The sequence below is a fragment of the Poecile atricapillus genome, chromosome 3, assembly GCF_030490865.1.
Source record: "Poecile atricapillus isolate bPoeAtr1 chromosome 3, bPoeAtr1.hap1, whole genome shotgun sequence".
NCBI lineage: Eukaryota > Metazoa > Chordata > Aves > Passeriformes > Paridae > Poecile > Poecile atricapillus.
In genome coordinates, this window is record NC_081251.1 from 71,230,743 (window position 1) to 71,254,206 (window position 23,464).

Genomic DNA, 23,464 nt, shown 5'->3' on the forward strand with positions numbered 1-23,464 from the left:
CCTGACGAATACACAAATTATTGCCTTTATCTTAAATTCTCCAACCTTTCCTGTTTTTCAGTCATGTATTAAGTAGCACTTTTCTATCTAGAAAATCAGTATTACACTGAATGGGGATTAGTGCAAGAGGATAAATTAAGTCACAAGATGGCTGTTTCTTAATTAAATTTAGCAGGTATCTGTAACATCAAACAGCTACTAACCACGGAATTACAGCACACAGATTCCCCAGTCACCACTCTCAAGAAGAGTAGCTCCTATTTTAACTATTTTTTAATTTTGGAAAAGGGAAAGCTTTAGTAAGGAAGCTAGTTAATTTTTCATGGTAAATGAATACCCAAAGCTAAACAGCTGCAAACCCAGCATCTTAAAATTATCTTAATCTTCAGTTTCCAAAATCTGTTAAAATACATCTGAAATTTAAGACCTCCCTAATTTTAGACATTCCTTAATAGTATGGGGCATATTACACAGGAAACAGAACACTTACAGTTTATATTGCTAATAACACTGTACTGAAAGTATAGGAAAAGGAGAACTAGATGTGACTCATACTATGTATGTTTCTCACAACATATCTTTTTCATATGATTTTGTAAATTCCACTTAATTCAACTCAGAAGACCATCACTTGAAAGAAAGCTATGCTAAAAGTTCAGAATATCTAAGAATTTTATTTATATTAAAAATTAATTAATTTGTACACTATACAATTTTATAATTGTGATGTTGCTTAGCTTTGTTTGTCTTTCATTTTTATTTCAGAACTGACTGCCTAATTCAGCTCATTGGTATCCAGCAATGTTTTATGCCAGAAGAATTCCTTATTTAATACTGTTAAAGCAAAAAATTACTTCTTGAACTGTATTACTTCAGTGTTTTCAAATGAGGGGGTGTTCAAATAAGCCCACAAGACTATGGATGTCAAAAGACAGGCTGGCACTGAAGCAAACTGGTTCAGTGAGAAGTGTCTGTTCTTCAGAAAGATACTTTCTGGGGTTTTTTTACAGCTTATAGCACACATACACTTCTTATTATGGGTTTAAAATATAAGTGATATGACTGACAAATTTCATATGGTATACTAATTTTGAGTGAGCTTGTTTCAACACAGTATTGGAAACCAAATTTTTTTTTAATTGACCTGCTTAATATACAGTGTCTTGCTAAAGGCAATTCTGCCTCTTGGAAATTCAAAGGAACCTGTCTTCATGCCAGCAAGTAATGCTTTAGGTGGTGTTCTTCTGTCTGCTCTGTTTTTGTTTTTTTTTTAAAGATACTTAATAACTTAATTTAGAGACTCCCAAAAATCCTCATTTTCCCCCTCCTCTGTGTACTCAAAACAGGGCAACCTAAAACAAGGATTGAAAGCAGAAACTACATGAATTCAGACGTAGAAAAAAGATACTTTAAGGTTTAAATAGAGAAGATCTTTATTACTGCATTAGCACAGTAGTAAAGGTACATTAGGAGACACTGTTGATTTTCTACCTTTCACAGCTCTCAAATCCAGGTTCCACAAAGCTCAGCAATCAGGCAAAAACTGAGGGCCATTTACTGAAAGGTAGACAGTCTAGAAGATGTGTAAGTGTTTTCTCAATGAGAGATTAAGTATTTACTCTTTTCCAAATAAACTAATTAAAACCAGACTTATTGCAATTAGTTAGGCAATGTTTCCACACCACTCTACAATTAAAACACCTATTGTAAGGAAGCTTGGAAAGAATTTGTATTTCAGTTGCTCAAGAACATTTGTCAAAATAAGATTGTGATCTTCTCTTCGAGTAGGCGTCGCCATCATTCATTTGCAGTAAGCCCTTGAGGAAATTCCTCCAGCTATAGAAGTTCCTCTTTTACAGAAGTAATGAGACTCCATGCAGAGGACTTTTACTGTTTTATTATTATATAAGTATTTTATAGACATTACTTTCTCTCTAGTAGCTCACAGAAGAATTGATAATGTGCCAAATTAAAAAACCTTGCATATATGAAACCCATGTCTGAGTCAAAGTTACGTGTTTTCAGTCTTAAAGAAGTATACCTCATTAGGGTAGATGCCTCTGGAGATGCACTTACTTTGGCATGCAAAAAGTAAATTTCATTTTATCTTTTCCCCTCCCTAACTGAGCTTAACTCACTTTTGCACCAAAAATATGACTCTTCTCATAAACCTTTTCACCTGCTTATTTAATCCTAGACTTGATTTAGTCAGATTTTTCTGGGATGGGAAATCTCATAATAGTGTAGTGCCTCCAGAAAAACAAAAAATAAACATAGAATCTGAACAGGAAGGCCTGTTACAATTGCTCCCAGAGAAAAAAGAGGAAAATGGTTGGTTGAGCAGTTGCTGGAGGGGTCAAAAACAGAGTTATGTTCTATGGCAGGTTGAGACAAGTGAACACAGTAGCTGGTGACACCAAAGCAAGTAAAAAAAGGAAGCCTCTACTCTCCGTAGAGGAACTATAACTCAATTGCAAAGGAAGAGACCTGACAGCTCCTGAGGCACGCAGTTCAGCTCTAGCACTCTGTATGCCTACTGCAGGCAGAGCAGATCACACCACACCACATACCCACTTCTGTGAATCAAAATGAAGAGGGAAATGCAGAGGGTAGAAGAAACAGTACATAGGTAGTATGTAATGATACTGCAGTCCTAGGGGTGATGAGTAAATTCTAATAACACTGTGCTGATACTACAGTACATATGTAATGTCACACCCAACACTAGTCAGAAGTCCACACACTGCCATTTGTGACATTTGATGGAACAACTGAAGGATAAAGGCTACAGACTGACTTGAAAGACAAGAGTTTAGATCTTGCTTTAGTCAAACTTGGCGACTACATCTGTAAAGTTTCTTCACAATTCACTGTACTTCAATTTATTGTCCTCCTTGTCTACAATCATTTAATGAAAAATAAGAGCAAATATATACTGGGCAATAATTATATTGCAGGAAACACCTGCAAAGAAGGAATCTGTCTCTTCCAGAAGCATTTCTAACAGGGATTCGAGCACACCTGGCCTATTCCAACTGTTATCTTTTACCAAGTTGTCTAAAGGAAAATATAAAACTCAGGGTGGTTAAAACCAAGTTGAAGTGAGTATAAGAGAAAACAAAGAGAATTGACAGTGAATACTCATTTTGTACAAATATACTGCGATGATAGAGTATGGAAAGAAGATCAGTGACAGAAATCTGAATAATAAACAAAAGAAACTAGATTTGCTGATTCATGTATATATGAGTTTGACCTTATTAATATCTGGCCAAAATAGGTCCCAAAACGCAACACTGAAAGGCATCCATATGATCAGTCTGTTCAGCAAGAGGAGAGATAAAAGCATAATTACATTTTTGGAAAAGAAGCCATGGGATACAGTCACATAACAGGATGAAAGGCTTTTCATTCTCACAGCTGAGGAGAATGTTCAACAGCAGCTGAAAATTTACAGTCAGATTAGCTGAAGGGATAAATTAAATTTAAGTGATACATGCAAACATACAAGAAAAAAAATAACACATTTTAAAAAAGAGCCTAGAATGCCACATTTACAGATCTACAACCTGTTTTCTTTGGGTAGACAGGTGTGGATTTCTTTCTTTTTCAACTGCCTGTGTATCTGCATGAGTACATTGGTAAGCAACAATTCAAAAGTTCAAAACTGCTGTACCACGTAAACATACATACACACATACCCATCCTTCACTGCCATGCAATTGAAAAAATCAACTTACTTTTTCCTTGGTCCTCAATTCATTAAATATCTGCTGAATTTCCAATTTCCAGTCATCTTGCATGGAGTGGAAAGACTCTTGAGGCATTTCAGTCATAACTGCCCCTTCGATGGCAGTAAGCTGTTCAAGAATTAAGGCAAACGATGGTCGGATATGAGGGTCCTGCTCCCAGCATTCTAGAATTTATCAAAATCCCGTCAGTTTGTAATAGCACATAGAACTTTTTGAAGAACTACGTGAATTTCAAGTTACTTGCTACTGCATTTCAAGCTCTAATGTGTTCTCTTTACCTACAAGACATCCCCAGTTCTGTCTCAATTTATAGAGGTGGCATCTACTGTGGGGGTGACACTGGTGGTTCAGTTCTTTTCCCCAGGACTGAGATTGACGAGAGACCTGTTTTCGTGTTTGGGCTGAGGATGTTTATTCTTCCTTATCTACATTACATATTTACAGACTATAAGGAGCTATATACACTAGGGTAATAAGGAGCAAAATGATTGAAGAAGTATCTCTTCAAGGTCTTTTAAGTGTCAACCCATCCAGAAAGGAAATGCCAAATAACTTATTTTCATTATTAACACAATAACTAGACACCTGGGTCCCACAATGTGTATTCCTTCATCCAATCTCTTAGTATTACCCGAAAACCTTAGAAGAAGGAGAAAAGGACAACGCTCTAAATCCTCCATGTTGTCTCTTATTCACTAAAATAGCTAAACCCTAAACTCTAACTTTCATCCAGTGACTTAATATAATTCTGTCTAACTTACACTCACATTCTCAGTTTCTCTGCTTAATTCTAGAAGCTTTTTCCATGGTTTTAAGTTAAACTCAATGTTCTCTTGAGAGTCAGAGCCTGTCAGCACAAATAAGGGAATATTATCTGTGCCTCTGACTCCAACATCTACCTACTTGTATTCAGAGGATTGTTTTTGTATTAATAGTAAAAATTTTTTGTCTATTTTTAGCATCTAAAATAGCAAAACTAGCAATATTGTATGGAAAGAATAAATGAAAAGGTAGAAAAATTCATTAAATACAAGAAAATAGTCATTAGCAAGCAATGGTTTTCTCTCTAAAATATTTACAAAACATTTTTGACACTCAGGATGAAACAATGAAAAAAAAGGCATTCGCAATTCTTCCCCCTGGGATTTTAATCTCATCTTGTATTAATCCACAGTATAATCCTGTCATTTACAGAAATTAATGCAATTTCAGAGTAGAACAAAATCTGTGAAATCAGAGTACAAACTGTACTGTTGCTACTGAAAAACTTATGTGCAACACCGTAACACTGTACAGCTCCCTCAGAAACACACCCAGCTCCCTGTAACACCAGATTGCTGTGTAAAGAAAAATAAAATACTTGTTAAGCAGCACACTATCAAATGAGGTACTTATTTGGCAACCCCATGATTATTTCATACCCGCAAAACATAATTCTTTAAATACATAGGAAGAAACAATGTGGATACCTTTCATTAGTTTTGCAAATGGTTCAGGGCAGGTGGATGGAATGGGCAGAGTAAGCTTATTGACAGCTACTCCGTAAGCCACGGCGAGGCCATCAATGCCACGGTAAGGAACCTCTCCTGTAAGCAGTTCCCACAGCAACACTCCGTAACTACAAAAGGTAATGTTTTAAACAGTTATTTTCTGGGAAAGAAACAACAAGAATACAAGAAAACACAAACAAGTATCTGTCCAATGATGTACTCAAATTCATAAGGATTTCCCAGTCAAAGTGGATGCCTTTAAGTCAGCTCTACTTTTGTCATCGTGCACCTTTCCACTTAGAGTGATTAAGCAAATTGAGTGCAACTTTAAGACTGGCTCAAACTCTTATTCAAAATGTAAGCCCGAAGCCACTTCTATAGAAATGCTAATTTCACATAAACCTGACTTAAAACAGAAAGTCTGAATGACAGGAAAACAAGCAACCTTCTCCCCCACCAGAAAGCAAACAAACAATACAAAGAAATCCTCAGCAGAGCATTGAGGCCATTCCCCTTTCCAAATATTTTACAGCAATTTACCTAGAGGGATATATTTTTCTTTTTTTTTTTTTTTTAAATAACAGTAATAAAAAGTACAGAAAACTCCCATCTTTATCTGGAAGTTTACATTTCTAACCTTGTCTGTATACATAAAGGCCAGTTAACTTGTCACTTCCCACTGAAGATGCAACAAGATTGAGAAATTCTTTCATGTACACACAATTAATTTCTCTTTTCTAGAAAAGTCCCCCCACAAAATCCAAACACAGTAACACTGTTTCCAGCAAAAGGTGGTGACATGAAGAGATCTTTTCTCAGTGTCAGGTACAGAAATCAAGAACCACAGGAATTCCTATTACAGTAACAATAACCATAAGAATTTCTGCAATGCTCTCCACTCAAAGAGCTGGGTGTTGCTTTTACCTTCTTTGGGTCTGTATGCCCAATGCTTGGCTTGTTCAAATGACCCAAGCCCCTGCAAAGGGCAGGGACAATATGCTGGCTGCTGTGGCTCTAGAGCTCCTATTCTACCACCCCTGAAATGGACAGCTTCCACAGTCATTTCTGTGGAAGTGGGAATTACTCCTTTCAGAATGTTAGCCTAAAGTGAACTTTATGACTGGATTTGCTTTTGTTTTTTGTTCCTCCCTTCATCCCCCATACCCTCTCCACTTCTTCCTGCCAGGGAACCACTACCTGTAGAACAAGGATCCAAAGGACAACCTATTGCTGCTTTTGACCAGTAAAGTGAGCAGGCAAAGGGAAAAACAGAATACAAACAATCGCTCTTGCCCCTTTTCTCCAAGTGTGCAAAGAAACCACCTGCAAGTTTTGCAGGACTAGACTGAACTCTCCAAGACAAGAAGAAAAGCATTCTGCACTGGGGAAGTGAGGGTTATGCACCCCTTAAGATTAGAAATGACACCACAAGTGGACCAGATGTGACAGGGAGAAGAATACACACCAGTTAAGGCTTTCTATCACTGTCTGCTTAATGAGAAAAAGTCAGTCAACATTACAAAACACCTTATGACATCACTTCAATAAATAATAAAACAACAAACTACACAATATCACCACAAGTATCAGCAGTACTTTGTTATCTACGGTCTGAGAATTTTTATATTTCATAAAATCTTAAAAGTTAATGAATTTACAGTGCTAACACTTCATCAAAAGCTGAAGGAAAGAGTCTGCATTTGCAGCCAAAAGAAAAAGGAATTTTAGAAGTCTTGGGCTTCTTTATAATTTCCTCCTGATTTTTTCTGGTCTAATTTCTGCATTTGCTTGTATGCTAAAAGAAGGTTAAATTAATGAATTCCAATTTGTTTTAAAACAATGGTATTCTGACCATAATGAATTCAACCCTTCCTGTGACACATACACATTTTATGCCTGATGGAGGAATTCTCCTGAACTACAGCTCATTTGTATCCTTGCAGAAAGCATAAAAAAAAATCTCTCAGCATGTACAGACTGTTCAAAATACAAGTAATTCCCTTGCTCAAACTATTCCATATGTATTTGAGCATGAACTCTAAAGATAAGCAAAACATTAAATTTAACTAAAAAGAAGTCACCTTTTATAAAAAAAGTTGTATCACGCTATTAGCCTTAGTTATATTTACAATTAACTCCTTTAATCTTAAGGAGTTCTCAACAGTGCCAAGAAGGTGGTTGTAAAGTTTTAAACAGACCAACACAGTAACAGCCCTTTAATGAAAGCAGTCTTAATGTCAAGTACCAAGAGCCAGGACTATGGGGGAAAAACTGCAAGGAGGAAGCCTAAAGGCATTATGGTCTTGATACGCTGGAGTTTTTGGGAGGTACTAATGTGCCACTATCTAGGAAAACAACTACTTGTCAGCCCTCTGAATTACACAAGTAGCTACTCTGTGTATTAAATTTCACCAGCTCACATACAATTGTCTTATGCATACAGCCTGAAATAGCTTTTCTTTAAAGAGCAAAAGCTATGTCCCTTTCCATTGTCAGCAAAAGGTCAAAGCCACAAGCTTTTCATTGAAATACATCATTTTAAACCACAAAAATGAATACACTTCCAAAAATATGTTAATTATTTTCATTATTAAAATTATTTTCCTTCAATCAAATGTGATTTAAGCCTTACTGCATCTCACTCCAGTGAAAACTTGATTTTACATATTTTAGGAGCTGCAAAACTGAAGGTAAGGTTCTCAAAGTTTATTTTACTCTACAATCCATCTTCTAGAGCAGTAGTTACTAAGCAATGCTACATGAATCACTTCAAATTTATACAAATGTTCCAGACAAAAGCAACTGCTAATTCTGCTGTACAGTAGATGCTTCCTGGCTTTGCCAAGGGCTTGTATGAACATTACTCTAAAGACCACTGCTGAAGCACACCATCAGCACCTGGAAATCTGTGGGCATATTTGCACTTTCAGGCTCCACACAAAACTAAGACTGACACACCACTAAGAAACGTTGATGATTGATGGAAGGGTAGGGTTGGAAGAGTAGAATTCTTGTTAGGGAACTTGGAAGCAGGTGCCAGAGTAAAACAAATATAGTAGTCAAAGCTCTGGTTTGGAAAGTGAAAGGATACACGTGCAGGGCCTGGAAAGCACTAGTTCTGCTATCTAGGATGACACCTGAGAACATACAGCCTGGAAGGCTCTGCATGAAAATACTCCCACAACATTTCTGAGCACTGGCAGATTCTGGAAGACTAGCTGGAAGTGTGAGTTGCCTCAACTTGAGCAGACTCAATTGCTCTTTTTTTTTTTCCTAATAAGAGGTCTGCAGATTTCATTCAGAGCCTCAGCACTCAGTATGTGTAACTGAGGTTTAGAAACTTGCTGAAACATACCATGTTCTTGTCTTAAGAGAGACCCATATCCTTAAATCGGTAACCTGAAGGCTTTTTAAAACAAAAAACACTCCTGTAACCAGGATACTCTTTATTTGCTTTTCTTTTAAAGAAAGAGTAAAGATAAGCAACAGAATAGATCAAGGTGCAGTGAGCAGAAAATGTTTAGAAGCTAAGAAGGTCTAAACTATACTGCAAAACACAGCCTTTCTACTTAAAAACCTCTCCTGTTAGACTTCCATCATTGAACTAAATACTTACATTTTTACAAGAGAGGCGTGCAGAAGAGAAGGCGAAGAAGAGAAATACTGTAGGTTCCAAAAATGTAAACTAATGTTGCAGCAGAATATAAAATAATTGCACCAAAGCATACCCCCTCAGATACCTAAAATCACAGCAACAAGACTGGACAGGACCTGTAATTAAGCATGGAATACAGCTGATTAGGGAAACGCCTACACCCAACCTCCATCCCGCAAAAGAAAAAAAAATAGAAAAAAGTAAGAAAGAATGGAAAAAAAAAAGAATGAGGCCAAAGATGCTTCCCAACAGGGCATCAACTGAGACTAATGCAAATAAAATTGTTTCCAGAGACAAGACAAATGAGCGTCACAAAACAGCAGTGCAGATACAGAATCATCACGAGAATACCAGAAGTATTACTTCATGCTGCAGAATATCATGCATTTAAGCAAAATAGGACCCTATTTTACAATTATACAATACAGAACATGCATAAAGCAGCAGGAGAAAACAGATTAAAGTCCTCCCCTCCTTCCCGAAATAGCTATCTTGGACCCTTCAGAGAAAGCACATCAAAAAGAAAGGAAATGCAGACTTTTCAAGGTGGGGCACAGCAGCTTTTAGAGCCTATTGTGCAATCACTGCTTTTCTGCACTCACAAAACTGAACTAAATTAAAACTGAAGTTTGAATTGCCTTTCTACAGTACATGTATCCCACACTACACCACTCAAAAAAAAGCATCAGTAATGAGAGAGATATTATTTATATTATCCACAAAAACATCTTAAATGAGAAATCACAAATTTAACACAGGCAATTTCCCACCTTTTATATTAGAGATCAAGTTAAAACAATTTTGTGCTGAATACACTCTCCTTACTCCAGCTACTGGAAGCAAAATCTCTGTAAATGTAGAAGCTTTAATCTAGTATTAACTTTTACACACAATCACATTCCAGATTCCTAAAAACAGCACTAATTCAAGGTTACACTCAGCAAAGTTCTGGTTTGCACCTCACTATTATTTATCAGGCATATAAGGCAATTCTTGGTTGGTCCCATTTTTAAGCAAACTGAGCGTTTTCATGCATCTAATATAAAATAAACCTACCAAAATGAGACCAATCATACATCAAGAGCATACAGTTATTTAGATTAAGACTCCAGAGAAACACTTGGGTATGTTAACCAACAAATATTTTAAAGGCTTCTCCTAATGAGAGCTTGCTTTAAAAAAAAATATTCTTTATTTTCCCTCTTCCTCCCCCTGTTTGCAAGTAATGGATAATAAAAGGTTTAGCAACTCAAGTAAATATGAAAAAATGTGTTTATTTCTTAGAAGAGCTAAACTGGCCATATGCTGAGGCAATAACCTAACAAACAACGAAAAAAAGTTCTGTCAAAACCCTTAACACAGTTCCACTGAACATGGTCTTCAGCAGACAAACTTCTTACCTCCAAATATCACTTCCTTTAGAAAACATGGAGGACTTGATAACTTCTGGAGCCATCCATGCATAAGTTCCTGCTGCACTCATTTTGGTTGTTCTGTGCCACTCTCTAGCCAGACCAAAGTCTGTAATCTTCAGAGTTTTATTACAAATGTCATCATGTTCCATCTTCTCTAGCAACAAAACTGCAAAAGATTGAGTTTGTCAATTAATGCAATGGCAATTAAAAAAAAAATTCCTGTTATTAATTTCACAACTTGTACTGCACAGATAATTGCTTAGTGTCATGAAAATATTATTACAATTTTTATATCCATGAAATGTTTTTTGATAATTTTAAGCTATTCCAAGCTATAAAACCAAGAAATACCTACAGTGTCATGAGCTTTTTATGCAACTGTATGAGCATATATCAAATTTGCACAACAAATACACTGGAGATGGAAAGTAAATCAAATCATTTGAGTAAGCCCAGAATCCTAATATTCCAGATGATGACAGGCTGCTAGAAAATTGCCCACTTTGCAAGAAGATTCTGGAATAATAAAAACAGCAGCAGTAGTAAACCAAAAACAAACGTTAAGAATTCATATAAAAGACTGATAAAACAAAGTAGGATACATTATGTCACTGTATAAAATCCATTCTTAATAGTGCCAATCCTGGCCCCTACTCATCTCCGAAAACGTGTAACAACTGAAAGAGGTACGGGGAAGGTCACAAGAGGGGTACTCAAAACAACATAACCACATCTACAAGGAATGGGTAGTAGACAAGAAGTCTTCCCTGAGGAAAAGGAACATTTGCAAACAAAAATCTATATAACAATGCCTTGTTAGTGAAGAAAACTAGAGGTAATAATTGTTCAAAGTTTCTCACTACAAGAAATGGACACCAGTGGGTAAAATTAGCAATGAGAATCAAACATGTGTCAGTCTTTCACACAACACATAGGTGAACTTTGCAGCAACATTCTGAACTTTGGAATTCTTGGCATGGTATGTGAATATTATTATTTAACATAGATTTAAAAAGCACCCCCACAAATTCACAGACGTCAACTTGATATAGGGAATTTAGAAAGAAAAAAAATTATTTATATTATATATTTATATTTTATTTATTTATATAAATTTAAAATTTATATTAAAAAAGTTAGCTTATTTTCATGAAATCCCTGGGCTACATATCAGAACAAAGTTGGGAAGATATATGCCAGGGGAATGAGTTTGCCTTTAGAGTCCGCAACTGGCAATAGGCCACTGGATTTGGATCCAGTCCCTTTTTATGTTATACACACTGCACCTTCATGAATGTTGAAGAGTAAGTTATCCTTTTTTTGCTGCTGCATCTTACAGTGTCTGACTTGTTCATGAGACAACATTATTGGCAGAGTTGTAGCACCTGTTCAGGAAACGGTGTTACAAGAAGAGAACTGGGCAATTGTGTTAGAGCTCACAAGGAGGGAGACAACAGATGGAATCATTTTAACACACCATAATTTTAATTCCATATTCAGTTCTTCTGTCCCTGTTTGTGAGTTAGTTTTAACTTTCTGTTAAAATGATCTCCTGGGACAAAGACCAAAAATTAAATTACATGTAAGAAGTGTAAATGTGTGTTTTCTACCTATATGTAGAGCAAAACACAGTACAGGACATGCATTACCAAAAAAGCAGATGAAGACTTACCCTCCCTTACAGAAGAAAAACTGATGACCTTGCACTTGCAATTGAAAGAAATAATTCTTACTGGTAGAGATTACCTCTTACAGATATTTCAAAAATGACATCAAATCCAGATAAAAGGAAAAGAACCCACATTCCATTTTCAATAAGCTTCTTAACAAAGCAAAAGAAAGGCCAAAACAGTACAGACAAACCAAGACCTCACCAATGAGAACCACCAGGACAGGTTAAATTCATGCAAGTTTTTATACTTTTATACTTGAATCAAAGACCTATTGTTTGCTGTTCCATTTCAAACATGTTCAGCAGAATTCCTAACATTCCTTGTCAGTCAATGTGACCGAAACCAAAAACAGTCAGTCTTGCAAAAGGTAATAACTGGCATGTGACCAAGTTTCATCCTACAAAGGGACAACATTTTTTAGCAGTTCAAACTTCCATTTCCGGCTGGTAGCCAGGCAAACAAGACTACACACACATTACTTAGCAGATGGGCAGTAAAAATGCTCAGCATAGCTGAGCGGCACTTCCTAAGAGCTTACCTTGGAGTAGCCTAGCAACCTTTACTATAGCATCCTTCTGCCTCTTCCATAGCTTCCTGGCCCTTGCTGGCTGCTAACCTGGGAGAAGTCATTTTACCATCACCAGTTTACCCTGTTTACTCAGCATCCCTCTCCTTTCATTTACCAACCCTTTAAGTTGCCTTTTCTGGCTCCAATATACATGCAAGTACAATACACATGTTAAATTGGGCAAGAGCCAGTTTAGCACTTTTGGGTTTACTTCAATATTTTTCGGACTTTTTATTTTCCACAAAGAATGAAGTTCATACTTACATTAGAGCTTTGCACCTGGCAAGCACAGCCCAAAATATTTAGATGTACAAAGATTATTTGGAAACAAAACCCACCAAAACCCACAGATTAGCTTAGGTATGCAGAAATGCAGGAAAACCCTATGTGCTTACTTGATTACATGTAAGTAGGACATAAGGATATTTATCTAACACCGTATTTATTTTTACATAAGCAAAACCAGATACTATGTTTCTGAATGATTCAAAATGGAAGGAAATTAAGTTTGGCCCAAATGTAAAACTCTTCCTTGGATTGTTACCCAAACATTCCAGCCAGAAATAAAAAAATGACCAAGTAGTCTAAGGTTGCATATGATTTCTATCAGCAACACCATTCTCAACTAAATTCTGAGTTATTACATCCCTCTTTGTGACTCTACCCTTCTGCAGTGAGATCAAGGGGAAAGCAAATTTGTTAACATCACATAGCAAAGGCTTGGGTGCCATATAACAGATACTCCTTGAATAAAAAGATACTCCTTGAAAGACAGCACATGCCCTGAAACATTTTGTTGCAGGGCAACAAAGAGAAAAATTAAATGCTATGCAGTAAACTGATATTAAAAATAGTAGATACCATAGAATCATAAAGGTTGGAAAAAATCTCCAAGATCATCAAGTCCAACCTTTGACCAAACAGTACCACGTCAACTAAACCACAGCACTAAGTACCACATCCATTTGTTTTTGGAACATTTGTAGAGATGGTGACTCCACCACATCCCTGGGCACACAGTCAGAAGGTAGTGCCCACTCTAAGAAAAAAAAGACCACCATACTAAAAAATATGGAAATTTGCATAAGATCAATCGTAAAATCTATAGCTTCTCAAAGAAGAGATGAAGGAAGAAGAAATGCCTGGCTATTCTGGCTTACAGAAGGAAAACTAGCAAGCTACATGTAGCTTCAATTCTAAAAGACACTAAAAAAGGCTTAGTCCAGTAGAAACAGGGAGGAATCAAAATAATTTTACAGAGCACAACACCACATATGAAATACTGAATGACAAAACCTGCACATAAGTGTCCAATAACAGGAACTGAAACAGACATAGAAAATAGAATAGTTAGTATCTAGTAATGTCTTTTATATAGATAAAATCAGAAGAGCTTGTCCTTTTTCCTAGGCTAAACAAAGGTTCAGAGAAGTTATGAGAACAGAAGTTACCCGTACCTAGAAACAGAATGCAGACCTACAACACTGATGCAAAATATTTTCCTGGGTGCTCTGGCTGGTCCATCTTACAGGTACACTTCTGATTAAACTCAATTCTAAATCTGGAGCTACCAGAGTGGGGAATTTTATTGCCTTTTTTCTCCCATCCCCGTTTCAGACCTCCTCTGCAGTGTAAAGCAGAGTTTACTTTTCAAAAAAGCCGCAAGATTTAACACACATTCCTGTTAAACCTAATGGTTCCGGAAACAGAGGTGTCATTAATCTTTCTTGTTTTCTACACTACCATTGTTACAGCTTGAGTATTTTCCTACTGATCTTAGGGCACAATGTGAATATATGTGTAACAGTATGCAGGCAGGTAAGATGCTCTGCACACTTTCAGAAACCAAAATCTAACACTGCCACGGAGCCAGCCAGCATTTCCCAAGTTTGCATTCCTCAAATTAGAAAAGACTCAGCAACAATTCTTTGCCACTCCACTACTGTTTCCATACAAGGTGTTCTTAGTCAAGAAAGGCACAGAATTTAGGCTTGAAAAGGAGGCACAAGTCCCAGGAAAACGGCTCTCAAATGCTCCCAGCTGTCACTCCTTTTCCTGTGCCATTCCCATCCCATCACTCCCATCTCCAAACTCTCCACTCAGGCAGTAAAGCTCTCTGCCTTGAGGTGAGCAAAACGTTAGATATACAAAAAGTAGCAGACCAAGTCTGTCTAGAGTTGAACAAGAACTGCATTCTCTGTTCTTCTGAACTTGGGTTGAAACTTTACTGGGGAAAAGGAAAAATTAAGCAAGAGTCTACATAAGGGCCAATAAGCCAGAAACAATAGAACAGAGCACATTTAGACAAACCAGATTCCTGGGGGCACACGTCTGCCCAACTCAGGTACAGAATGACACCCCCACTGTTGCTTTGAAGACTAAGCTGAAAGCCTAGAGAAGAACCAGAAGTATTAATTTAAACTGTAAGCACTTTGTTTAAAGCATAACTCTAAATAAAAGGCTCACATTCCTGCCTCAGCTTCTCTCCTTTTTAGTTAAAATTCATGTAACTTAAAAAACAGTATTTACAGCATGTCTGACAGAGGCCTGGATAGGCATTTTAGGCAGGACATCCAGGAAACCTCTATCTAGAACTAAGCTCTTCAATACTACTCTTTTAATGCGGGTTATTTCCTATGGTCTTAGGTTTCTTTTTGTTGCTAAGTACATACAGATTGTATTTCCCCAACCTCATCTAGCCAAAGTCCCCATATAAGACAACCCTTCATTTAAAATTTTTGTTGAAATCCAAACACTTCCTACAGTTAAAATCAGTTTTACTGCATGAACAACGCATTCCAGTGTTTTCAGGTGATTTTTTTCAGTTGCCATACATATAAAATAATTAAGTAAAAAAGGTATTCTGAGAGAAGCCAAGGCAAAGGATTGAACACTTTCAGTAGCTCAAATGTACTGAATTCAAACTATCTTCTAATGCTTAAACTTGAAAAAAATCATCCTGAAATACTGAAGTCCTTTCCATCCCTCCTGTCATCTTTATACTTTCTATTATACCCTTTTTATATTACTTAGTTTGTGAGTACTAAAAAGAAAACATTAATCAACCTCATTTTCCCAAGATAGTCAATTGCTACCAACCATTTCTTGCTACTTTATCTGCAGTTTGCTAAACAGGTGACTATCATGGGTTTTGCAAATATAAGCTATATAACAGCTACTTAAGTTACTGAGATTATTGTAAGAATGCCTACACATCCACTACATTTACCACTGACAAAGTCATTCTTAGAGAATACTATAAAGGAAAGAAAGTTGTTATGATTGCAACTCTACTTGCAAATAGAGACCGTCCAGACAATGCTGCTACTGTCTCTGTTCCCCCCGCACCCAGTCATTTCCCTCTCCCACTGTTTGCAAGGAAATCTGGTTCCTGTTAATTCGCTAAACCAACATGCAACAAAACCAGCAGGGTGACCCTGCATCTTTATCTGGGGACTAACAGGCAGAAAAAAAATGTTGTATATTCAATTAATGAAACGCAATACCTTGTCCATATTAAGAGACCCACCTCCATTATTTGGAACTGTTATTTGGCTCCAATTGTAATTAGAAATTAAAATTACAACAGTGCTTATAGAAGTCATGTCCAGGTTTTAAACTGTAGATTAAGTATCATAGTGAAAAAATTAGGTGTGAACCACAAATTAAATATCAAAGTGAAAACATTAACTTATCAGAACTCTTCTGTATATGCAAAAGATGATATTTTTGCCTATGCAGCACTGCTTCTTAAATACCTTCCTTTTCTCTAGTGGGCTCACAGGATGGGTTCTGTTATCTCTGTAGCTAGTATCTGTCACATTGTGATTGCCTCATTGGATTAAGTTCAGAGGTCACCATCAGCAAGGGAATTTTATCCTTTAAACTCTGATTACATATGCAAGAGATGTTTTTATTCTATGGATACTGTGCTCCTCCATTATCTATATCCCTTTACAGCAGGCATATAACCAGTTCTTAATTTTCAAACTTAACTGAAAGGAACAGTTTGCTGTTAAATGCATTTTTCTAAAAATATCCAGCTTAAAAGAAACAATCAACAACCCAAAAAATGTACCTCACAGGAGCCAACATACACTAAAAAAAAAATAAAAAATAAAAAATCCTGAACAAAGTGTTCCCAGTTGGAAGCCAAAACAAGACAAGACTTGACACAAAAAGCCCTTGACATCATGAATTGACAAATACACACCAACCTCATAAGAAAAGCACATCTCATTGTAGGATACGTGGCAAAAGCACCAAAGCATGAGAATGATCAGGAGTCACCTGCCTTCTGGAGAAAATGGAGGGAAAAGGAAAGAGAGAAAAAGGGACAGGAGATTTCAACAGATCCAACACACCTTGCGTCACCATTTCTTTCTTCTCCTTCACTTCTTTAATAACTATTATTAAAGCAACTTCGGGCAAATGGAAACTTGAGAGAAAGAAGCAGTTTTAACAAGTTATTGGCACTAACTACAGATGCTGCAAGTTACTTTACTGCATGCCATTTGTGCTTCACTTGCTCTTCAGATAGGTCTGTAATGCAAAACAAATTTCTATTGTGCTTGCTGTAAGAGGAAGTACTAGAGGTAATAAGCATTTATAATCAGACATTCAAATATTCATAATTTAAACACTAGATCAGCAGTAAATTCTGAAAAATGTAGTATTTGGATATTACATCAGCAAAAAATCAATGTAGACTGGACACGAAACATTCTCAAGTTCCCTTTAATAAAACATTAAACTTAAGTCTCCTATTTAAAAATTAGATTTAAGAAAAACAACCTCATTAAAGCAATTCCTCCATAATTTCACATTACATGGAAATCAGTCAATACAGAAACTTAGCCTTAAAACTCAAAACAGCCAGTTGTATGCTATCTACCAAGAACTTCCTCACTAATTTGAAACAGCAATTATTTTCTTCGTTTGCTATTTTTAAAAGGAAGCTTTGAAGAAAAAACAAAAAACAAAATAGAAACAAAAAACCCCAGCAACCAAAATGGAGGCAGATGAGAAGGATAACAGGTGGTAAATTCCTGACTAAGATAATGTTCTAGTTTCAAATGTGGCAGAATAAAGTGGCTGTGAATCCATTCCTTAAAGAACACCATCCTTGTTATGAAAGTGATTTATTGTTTTAATGAACTTCATCCTATTCTTAAAAAAACCCGAAATACAAGGCAAAGTATAGTTATTACATTCAAACTGCATAAAAAGTCTTATTCAATATGTAACACATCAGGTATAATTTCTTTCCTCCAATAAAAACTTTGAGAAAACAGTAATTTCCTGCCTAACCCTAATTTAAGACCTGGCTATTCCCTAAATCAATATATGTCATACAGTATACAGAATTTAACAGGCAATGCAGATGAGGTTTATAATCACAGAAATGGCATTCTGGGGCAAAATCTGACAGAGGTTACCTTCCTTCAGAACTAACAATTTAAGTCATACAGTATTAGTCAAATCACCTTTTCAATATTTAGTTTTAAAGCCATAAATATTTGATTCAAATTTGGCTTGGATTTACAGTTATTTTTTTGAAGTCAATAGAGCATGACTCAATGCAGTTTGGTATTTCAAGCTAATCAGAAGAATGCACAGCTTCTGAGTACATGAAAGTCTTTGCATAGTTGGCATACTTTTCCTGATCATAATGTGTTAAATTCCACAATTACAAATTTCCTTGTTGCTTTATTTTTTGTGACCTATCTCAAGGTACATTTGATGTGCTGAAATTAGAACATTTAATACAAAAAAACAGGTCACATCAAAATGAAATAAAGTTTAATATAAAGACATAGATACATACCTAAAAAATTAAAAAGGCATTCTACTTTTAAAGGTAACTTACTAGCAAAGCTGAAGAAAAGAGGTGTAGTCACAAACAAGACAGTAAGAGCCTCCTGCAACTGAAATACTTACCTTAATCTCGTCTTCATTTACAGCCCCTCACTCTCTACAGCTTTTTCCCCCCAGATTGAGTCTAGCAACTGGGTAGTCTTGGGAGACTCAACCAGCCAAGTAGCTCAGCAGAAATGCATCCTGCAAATAAACCAGCTTAGAGTAGTTCCCTGCATTTAAGATCTCTCCTTAGATTTAACCTGACCTACTGACCACACAGGCAGAGACTGAGATGTGTAGATTCTGCTGACAGGTGGGAGAGGGGAGAAGCTGCCTGGAGGTGAGTGGGGAAGGCTCCTCATGCAGCTATAGCTGCCCAAGGAAACCACGCGTCACCTGCTGCAACAAGCGGGAAGTCAAACAACATTTCAGAAAAAGGTCAACCCTTATTACATCTTGTGACATTTTAGTCAGAGATTTAAAGATAGGATCCAGTTTTGTTATGTTTTTTTTCCGTTATAACATCATCTTTGACAAAATCTACAATTGAAAAGAAGCCATTAAATAAACCAAAAGCAAAAAAAAATAAATTCCTGGAGTCCTTTGAAGATGCCAACTGCTATGAATCCAAATTCTAGTTGTAGATACTTTATCAGGCTTAGTCACTGAGTTCCCTTAGAATTTTATCAGTTAACATGAACCCCCTTTAACATAATTTCTATGAGGAATTTTAGTAGGTTATACTTTATGAAGAATTTTTAGGCTATCAGTTTATTTTATAAAGAATATTTGAAAGATATTTTGCTGTTTTAACCAAAAAAAAAAAAATTGCCTAAAACCTGTTACCAAACAAAGCAGAAAAAAACAACTACTTTTGAGTCCACTTTTCTTTTTTTTTTTAATAAAAAACTTGTGAAGAAAAAAAATCCCATCAAAAGATATTCTGTGGGGTAGGATTCCTGCATTCCATCCTTGCAGTTTCTTCAATACCCTCTCAGGACTGAGCATTTTCAAGAACTCTAATCTTCAACAGCAAAGTGAAAACACTTAATTTGGAATGAGAACCCTGCAAACTTGACAGTGCTGTCCTTGTCTTGAGAACAGAAAATGAAAGGGAAAAATGATTGTCTCAATAATTAGTGTAACATTAAGCAATGAGTTAAAAAGTACATTTTTTTTTTTCCTTTCTACATAATACAGGAGGAAATAAAAGCAATTAGCTCCAGGAAGAACAGTGGCATCTAATCCTAATAGAAAAAAAAATCACAAAACTGCCTAAACACTTAGAAGTGAAATATAACCCATTCCAAGGGTTAACTTGTCCGATAATGAACCACAGCAATGAAGCATTTACTCCTACATTTTTGAGAGGGAGGGCCGACTTATCAGCTCTGAGTTAATAGTACACCTGCCAAAACACAGATTTTAGTCACTATGAAGAGAACAAAGAATGATTATGTAGCCAACACTGGCATGTCTAGGACTGATTTAACTGGAGCTATGACCCCACACACATACAAAAAAGGTTAAAGTTGGCGGAAGCTCAGAGAAGGAAGAATACTTCTGGGGTGACATACAAATATGTATTTTTCTAACTTACCATATTTAATCCATGAATCTAACATGCAGTAAGTGGGTTAAAATTTAAACATCCACTTATTTCTAGTGACTGGATTGAGTTAGGCTCTTAGTAACATGGTCAAGCAAGGTGAAAATGATGAAATGTAGTTTAAAGCTGTCAATCCAGGAATGTACATTACACTAATTGTTATTTTTGTACTGCAAATATAGACAGCCAAGTCATTTGGTATTTATCTGTTTGTATCTATATGTAATCTGCATTTGTGTTTACTTCAATGCCCTAATTTTGCTTCTAATAAACAAAACAATCCCAAAGCTGAAAAAAAAAAAAAAAAGAAAGAAAAATATTGCATTTTTAGAAACATTATTACTGAAAGTCATTGAAACAAATTTCAATGCCTTAAATTTTAACAAATAAGCAGAAATAAAAGTCAAGGTCAGAGATTAACATATGCTGCAACCACTCCTTGCAAATATTTATCATACAAGGTCAGCCTGTTTCAGAACTTGAAACACTGAAGCAAGTTTAGAAGAAAGTTCATACTCAGTGATAAGAAAACTTACAGATTGAAAACAAAACGCCATTCTCTTCTAAGGTCATAGAATCCACAAAGCATTCAACATCCAAATACAGTTCAGTGATGTGTTACTTCTCTATTTCTCTGAGGTTGCAGAACATTTTCCTGGAACTTTTAATATTTGCTAAGAGGGTCCAAAGATATTCCCTGTCCCTGCAGTCCCAATGGGATGGGGGAATAATCTGTAACTGAAAACTCAAGTTATATCTCAATTTCTTCTAATGCTTGGATAACACTACCAATCTCTAAATCCCAACCACACTTTTTAGTCTGTTCATTTAAGTACAATACCTCATTTAACAAGTGTTATGGTCAGCAGTTAAACTTATTTTTCTCTGTTTAGGGAATGAACAAAATTGTATAAGTATTTTAACAGCTAACAGTAGGTGTTTAGCTGTTTTTCCACTGACCTTTGTGGAAATGGATTGCTGGCCCAGTATTAATTTTCAGAGGCAGAAAGGTACATGAACATATCCTTAGGGTACCAGCTTTAAAAATAAAAAAAAAATTGAGCCATATAATGCTTGCAGTCTTCTTTAATACACCAATATTTAAAACACTCTTATCCAAAGTCCCACACTTCAATTTATAATGCTACGCCAAAGCAGAACTCTTTATCATCAAAAACTGTGAGTGAACACAACATACAGACTAGAATGGGACTCCTCACATTCTCCATGAAGAGGCCACCAGAAACCCTGGTGCAAATGAAAGCCCTGTAGAAACCTGCCAGGAATGAGTATAACACAAAGCAGAAAAAACCCACAAAAACAACCCAAAACAACAACAAACCAAACCAAGAAACAAACAACAATCTTCCAAAAGTTGTAAACCAGATCACTTGGTGTTTTACAATGACAGAACAGAGAGAAGAAAGACATGAAAAACCAAGTTACATCCAGTGAAAGATCAAAGTAATATTATTGACTTAATAATCCTACCTGTTAAAGATGCAGTCTCAACACCAAATAAGAAACAACTCTCTACAGTTGTCAGATGGACATAGTTGGGAAAACATTAACATTAAAATGAAGGCCTATATTAAAAATGAGTTCTAAATAGGGGTATTAAAAGTTCATGGGGTTTTAATTAAGCAAATTACATACAGCTAGTGTTTCAGCCTGGAGTCTTGTTTTCAGCATTAAGCACTACATGTAAATATACTTCAGCCTTGTTAAGTTTGAAGGACTTTGTTCTAAATTAATGAGCAATTTTTTCCACCTGTTAATGTTCAGACTTGAGACACAGAAAAACATCAAACACAAGCAAATTTAGAAGATGGTAACTGAGGTGAAATAAATGGCTACTGCAGTTAAGTCTTCATCTACAAATAAAATAACTGCTGGATATTATTCCTCCTCTGAAAGCTTAGACTGTTCAAATATTGTGCTACAGAGCAGTAGCTCACAAAATTTCATTTGACGGATATTGTATTAAAATGATAATGTTCCTGAATATCATTGTTAAATGCTGGATATTATTTTTAAATGAAGGATGAAACACATCCTTCAACTGGAAATTAGGCCTCTACAACATTTGAACACTAAAGTTATTAACACTTGAGTTAATTCTATGGTGGATTGAGACAATCGCAGCAATCGGTTAATCAAAATTGTTCTCTCTCGAATTCCAGCATCTTTCTGAACACAAATATACAACATATTTATATGCAACAATTAAATCTATCAAGTGAATATTAAAACAGGCACATAGCATTGCCTTTGATGAACTGGAAAAAGATAATACTCTAGCTCAAGGCTGCTAACCATTTGATGCTCCCACAGAATCCAGCTAACCTTCCGGGCCTCTCGAAAAATAGAATCCCTATCTACATGATCCAAGCACACATGAAATAATGAAAAAAATTACTGGGAGCAATGTTTTATGAAACACAGAACTCTTTCAACAATATTCAAAAGAAAAACTTACTGGAATTCAATGGCACGCTAACTTTAAGTAGACCATAACATTCAAAACAGGTGCTGTTTCCCAAATTAATGAAATTTTGCAATCCTACCAATGTTTGCATGAAAGTGGTTTGATTTTGGTTTTCTCTGATTTTTTTAAAGAGCACTTAGCTAACAAGGTTATAAAAATCTTCCTGCTTTTACACTTCTAATTGCTTCAGGATGTATGACCAGTTCTTAAGTTGTAATGCAGCAGCATTATTTTTACAGCAAAGCACAAGGCAGGGCTACTACCTCTCAGAGATGGGATAGGAACCTGGTACAGTTGGTATGATTTCATAGCTTTATGTGATTTTAAGTAATTAAGAACAATGTAAAGCATTTAAGTACCGTGACTTCCTAAATGAAGACGGCATGGAAAACTACACCATACAGATTTCAAAATGCTAAGTAACTTCTGGCCTACTATTCTACCTGACTGACATTTATCAAAGTGACACCACATTCTCAAAGACATGGTTCCTCCTGTGGGTTGTATGAAAGTCAGCTGCCTTAAGGCAGAGGGACATCAGTCAGTTCTGCGAGGAAAAGCATCCACTCCCCTCCACACCTCAGAGACACCAGCCACCAGGAGCTTAGCAGCCAGCCAGGCACTACAAGCAGTGTCAAACAAATTACAGCATATGCAGCATGCTACAGGAGGTGCCCAAGTCACCCAGCACTGGAGACAGGCACTTTGGCAGAGCCAGGTGTAGTCCACCAGGGACACCGGAGACGTGGAAGCCAACATGAGACTGTAAATTCCACAAATGGGAGTGCCAAGAGGAGGAGATTGAGATGCAAAATACATACCCATAAGTTTGCACCAGGGTTTCTGGTGATCTCTCCATGAAGAATGTGGGGAGTCCCATTCTAGTTTGCATGTTGTGTTTGCTCACTGTTTTTGATGATGAAGAGTTCTGGTTTGGGGTAGCATTATGAATTAA

At 36.3% G+C, this 23,464-nt stretch overlaps 1 protein-coding gene across 2 annotated transcripts in view; it reads right to left on the bottom strand.

Moving 5' to 3' along the window:
- MAP3K21 (mitogen-activated protein kinase kinase kinase 21) overlaps nucleotides 1–23,464 on the bottom strand; it is a 42,077-nt gene that overhangs the window by 13,045 nt on the left and 5,568 nt on the right. For both annotated transcript variants that reach the window (XM_058836345.1, XM_058836344.1), the window contains exons 2-4: nucleotides 10,298–10,478; nucleotides 5,222–5,370; nucleotides 3,741–3,916 (exon numbers count right to left, since the gene is read on the bottom strand). In XM_058836345.1, the coding sequence (XP_058692328.1) occupies nucleotides 3,741–3,916; nucleotides 5,222–5,370; nucleotides 10,298–10,478 (506 nt within the window). The remainder of the gene's footprint in view (nucleotides 1–3,740; nucleotides 3,917–5,221; nucleotides 5,371–10,297; nucleotides 10,479–23,464) is intronic.